The 4,792-nt window shown below is 55.9% G+C and overlaps 1 protein-coding gene across 1 annotated transcript; it reads right to left on the reverse strand.

Moving 5' to 3' along the window:
* Positions 1 to 598: 598 nt before the first annotated feature.
* On the reverse strand, positions 599 to 2,789 carry LOC307047994 (uncharacterized protein). Its single transcript, XM_079696824.1, has one exon. The coding sequence runs from the start codon at positions 2,781 to 2,783 to the stop codon at positions 1,014 to 1,016; it is 1,770 nt and encodes a 589-aa protein (XP_079552950.1). The 5' UTR covers positions 2,784 to 2,789; the 3' UTR covers positions 599 to 1,013.
* Between the last annotated feature and the right edge of the window lie 2,003 nt (positions 2,790 to 4,792).

Here is a 4,792-nt window from a genome sequence, read left to right on the forward strand (position 1 = left end):
TCTCACCCAAAAGTTCAAGGATGTAATGTCCCGCCAAGGGTCATCAAAAACCCTCTTTATACAAGTGGAGAGCTTCAAATGCTGATGACAACACGGCCCCAGCTCCCATCAGGGACCACAGGGGACAAAGGGGTCTCCCAGCCTCAGGGAGGAGCCTGGGTCTGCGGCTTTGTATCTCATCCTGTGATCAGCTTCGGTCATTAGGAGTCAAACTCCCCAGGAGCCTTTTGCCCGAAATGGGGTGTGTTAAGTTCCAGACAGTTCAGGTCAATATTGTGGACCATTAACTCAATGTTTTTGCTTAAAGATGAGTGGGAATGAGTAAATAATATCCTTCCTCAAGAAAGTTTCCAAAACATAGGGTACAGACGGGCCTTCAGAGACTTCCAGCCTGGGGTGCACATGAGTCAGCTCACTGTGCCTCTTCCATGGTGACTTTGGGTTCTGAAACTTCTGTGGCCTGAAATGTCACATTAGGGGGACAGTACGTTTAAAGAAATATGGAACCTAAGATGAGGACACTTCATAGAAGTAACAAAAACTTTGAGTCCACTGGCAACAGAATGTTCAATGTTTTTTTTTTTTCCTAGACCTTTATTTCTCTGTGAAAAGGGGAAAAAAAGGAATAAAATAAAAACGACACAGTTGACACAAAGAAAACCACTGAGGGGAAGGAAGGGAGGTGGAGAAGTAGATGGCGGAGGGGGTCCCCATTACAGCAGTAGGAGCCAGTGACCCGGGATGCTCACATCTCTCCCCCAGCGTGGGCGGCAGTGGCCCCTTCCTCCCAAGGTCTCTGCCCTGTCCCACCTTGCGCTCCCCTCAGCCCCTCAGGAGGTGGACGGTGAGAAGTCGGATTCCCAGGCTGGGGAGGGGAGGACCCGTGCTGGGGGAGGGGCCTGGGGTCAGACCATGCACAGGGAGTGACAGCCAAAGGCCCCCAATGTCTCCCTGAGGGAGGGACTGGGGGGGAGGGTGGACACCAGAGGCCGGCGTTGGCTCCTCTTCCAGCATCAGGCGAGAGACAGAACAGTCAGAGCCTCCTGGGCAAAGTACTTGACGTCCACGTCCTGGTCCTGGGTCAGCTTCTCTAGGATGGGCTTGACTTCGCTCTGCAGTGTGCTGTTGTCCAGGATGGGCCCTATCTTCTGCAGGGACTTGGCCACATTGAAGCGGACATTGGCGACGGGGTCCCCAGCCATACGCAGCACTGTGGGCAGCATGTGCTTGGTGGTGATGTCCTGCCCACAGACCTCAGACACCACATTGATGCAGAAGAGCATAGTCATGTGGTGCAGGTAGTTGGGGTCCCCAGACATGGCCAAGACCTTGGGGATGATAGTAGCATGGGCCCACTCCTTCCCAAACTTCTCCACCAGTTTCTTCAGGTTGCTGGTGGCCGCCTCGCGGATGGCATAGACATGATCTACAAGCCAGGCCATGCACAAGGAGTTGAGTTTCTCATCAAAGAACTCCACCCCCAGCTGTCCAGCCAGCAGAGGCATGTACTCGATGACGGCCAGCCGCACTCGCCACTTGGCATCCTCAGCCAGCTCCACAATGGTGGGAAGCAGGGACTGGGACAGCTGCCGGATGCCAATCACCTCGTTTACGCAGTCCAGGTTGGAGATGATGTTCAGCCGCACCTCCGGGCACTCATCCTTCAGCTGAGCCAGGAAGAGGGGCAGGAGGTGCTCGATGGTGTTGTCTTTGCCCAGGATGGGAGAGAGGCCCGTGATGACTGAGGCCAGGGCCGACTTGACATGTTGGTTGGCGTCTGACACCAGCTCCTTGATGCAGGGCAAGATCTGGGTCATGATCACATTCTGCCGACAGTCAGCTGAGAGATTTTCACAGAATTCTTTGACCTTGTGGGAGGCTGCGGCCCTCACCTCGGCCTCACAGTCTTTCATCAGGTTCTGGAAGGCAGGGACCAGGTCCGTCTTGGTGATCTCAGGCCCCACTGCTTTCTGGAGCTCTGTGAACTTGTCGGTCACCATGTATCGGACGCGCCAGGACTTGTCCTCAGCAGCCTGGTGCAGGGTGGGCATCACCAGGGCCTCCAGATCCTCCTGGGGCAGGAGCTGGGCGATGTTCACACACGCCTCCACCGCTAGCAGCCGCACCAAGTCCTGCTTGTCAGAGGCCAGGTTGGAGAACATGGGGATGATCTCACTCTTGACGTTGTCCAGCTCCAGCACCTTGGCGAACTCCCCCAGCTTGGAGGCTGCGGCCCGCCGCACCATGGGGGTGTCATCTGAGCACAGGTTCCAGAAGTACTGTCGAAGTTCCGCCTTGACGGCACTGGACACGCGGGGGTAGCAGACGGAGAAGAGGCCGCAGGCCGACGTGCGGGAGGTGAACCAGTCGCCGCCCGCCAGCCGCTTCACGAGCGGCACGAAGTGGGCCTCAAGGTCGGAGGGCGCGTGCTCGTGCGAGATGGCCCGCAGGTACTCCACCGCCTTGTCCCACACCACGGTTTCCTCCACCGTGGCCAGCGACTCCAGGGGTGGCAGCAGGCAGTGCACGTACTCAGGGCCTCCGACCAGAGTGGTGAAGGTGCCCAGCTGTTCCGCCAGGGCCAAGAGGACCTCATCCTCATCGTAGATGGTGTCTGTGAGGAAGGGCAGAAGCTCACTGCGGGTCCTTTTGACCCCGAGGGCCAAGGCGATGGTGGACAACTTCTTGATGCTGTTGAGGCGAAGCTGAACATCCTTGTTGTGGAGTTCGTCTATGAGCACCACGATGGGGTAGAGCGAATCGTCGCCGTCGGCCGCTGCCATCTTGGCTCCGTCCTGTTCCTGTCAGACTGCGGCCAGCGCCTTACGGGTCTTCTCACGACGTGGCTGGAACCACCACAAGTTTCCAAAGGCTACTTTCCAAAGCAGGTCGCCTGGCAACGCCACAGCGCCTCTGTTGCGCGTACTCAGTACTACCTGTGAGCCGCCAATGGCCGCCGGTCACGTGAAGCACCTCCAGAGACCCGGATTCTGCACGTGGGGTGGGCGGGAGTGGAATGGCTCTGCGGGGCAATATGGCGGCAGCTGTGGAGTAGGCGTTTTCCAAATTGTGCTCTACAGAGAAGTAGGAAAATAGTTTTAAGTGATACTGCACAAGAGAATAAGAAAGTAACGGAAGGAGAAAGAACCTGAGAATGGAGGGGCCTGAATATTTTGTGACCTGTGTCACTGTTCAAATCTCAGACGTTTGAACACCAAAGAAAAAATGCCTGGGGCGGGGGGGGAAAGAAACAAACAGATTTCCTCTGTTCTAAATAAAGCAATCTTCTATCAAGTTGCAGTAGGGTGGTAGGGTTGTAGGTGATTTTTTTCTTTATTTGCCAAACTTCCTAATGTTATTTTACTGTTTTGTTAATAATAACAAACTGATGAGTTAACCTAGCCATAGGTTAACACAAGCTCTTAAAAAAGGGTTTTAAACAATGACACATGCAAATAAGAAGTTGTTGACAGGAAAACACTCTCACAGTGACCAGGTGGCATCCCCTGTCCCAGCCTCCACCCTGCACTGTTGCACCCCAGCCTCGAGGCTCCAGGTGCTTTGGAGAAGAGGGTCCAGCATCACCCCACCTCTCACCTCACTCCTGTCTTGACTGTCTGTGTTCGTGCTGTGTCTCCTGCCCCACCAGGTACGGCTATGACCCACACCAGCTGTAGACATCCCATCTCACTCTGGAATCCCCAGGGACCTCAGACACCACCCATCCCCCTGCCTGGGCTGGTGGGGGAAGGACCCCCCAAGAACAAGGGTGATGGTGGGATTTGCTGCCCATCCAGGGAAATGACTCCCCCGTCCAGCGTGACGCCCAGCTCACCCAGAAGGAGTCAATTACAAGCTGGCTCACTTTCCTCCAGGCGGCTGGCTGCAATAACCTTGATCTTGAACACACTTTTCTGAGGCACAGATAAGAAGTACTGCTGGCTTTGATTTACAGAGTCTAGAGAGAGGGGTGACATTTGGGGCCAAGTGTCTCTTAGCAAAGCAGGAAAAACAAAAAAGTGGTTCCTTCACTTTCAGTGTGCGGTCAGAGAGTCCGGCTCTGGTCCGTTTAAGCAGAGGCTGAGCGGATGGGCCCGCGCAGGGATGCTCTTCCATCCACCCTCCTGCCCGAAGTGCATCAGCGAGGGCCTGAGGCAGAGGGAAAAAGGTAAAGTCATGCTTCCCTTCTAGGTGACCAAGAAGACCAGGGCTGCTCGGAGGGAATGCCAGTCCCCAGGAATAGGAGCCTCCAGAATTTCAGAACTTTTAAACGCCTCATTGCAAGATGACGCCCCAGCCTGGACTATGGACTCGTCTCCACAGCTGCGGCCCAAGAGTTCTGGTGCCTCTTCCCCAAATCCCTGCAACCACCGCTCCCGCCTTTGCCCAGGGACTGCGGTTTGTCCTGTGAGCCTGGGACTCACTGGGCATCTGCTCTCTCGCATCCACCGTTTCCTAAACCGCTGCTCCTCTGCGGTGGTTGCTGTTGGACGCGGCTGCCCTCTAAATCCCCTGTTGCTGTCATCTGTGCATCCTCTTGTCCCCTCCATCTTTCAGCCATTCGCTGCAAACAGCTCCACCTCAGGCCCCCATCCTTCGGTCCAGGGCAGCCCGCGGCAAGCGTGGACCAACCCAGCCCCTGTTCTTAGTCCCTCACCTGCCTGTACCCCTTTCCCACCTTGAACCCAGATATGAGGCTGCACTGAGGCAGCACCTTCCGACCATGGAGTGAGGCTGAGAGCCAGGCCCAGATGCTGCCCTGACATCCCTGAGCCTCTGAACCCAACGCAGA

This window comes from Hyperoodon ampullatus (assembly GCF_949752795.1).
Source record: "Hyperoodon ampullatus genome assembly, chromosome: 1".
Taxonomy (NCBI): domain Eukaryota; kingdom Metazoa; phylum Chordata; class Mammalia; order Artiodactyla; family Ziphiidae; genus Hyperoodon; species Hyperoodon ampullatus.

Bases quoted from the DNA above. Each gene is read 5' to 3' on its own strand.
- LOC307047994 (XM_079696824.1), bottom strand. From the start codon at position 2,783: ATGGCAGCGGCCGACGGCGACGATTCGCTCTACCCCATCGTGGTGCTC.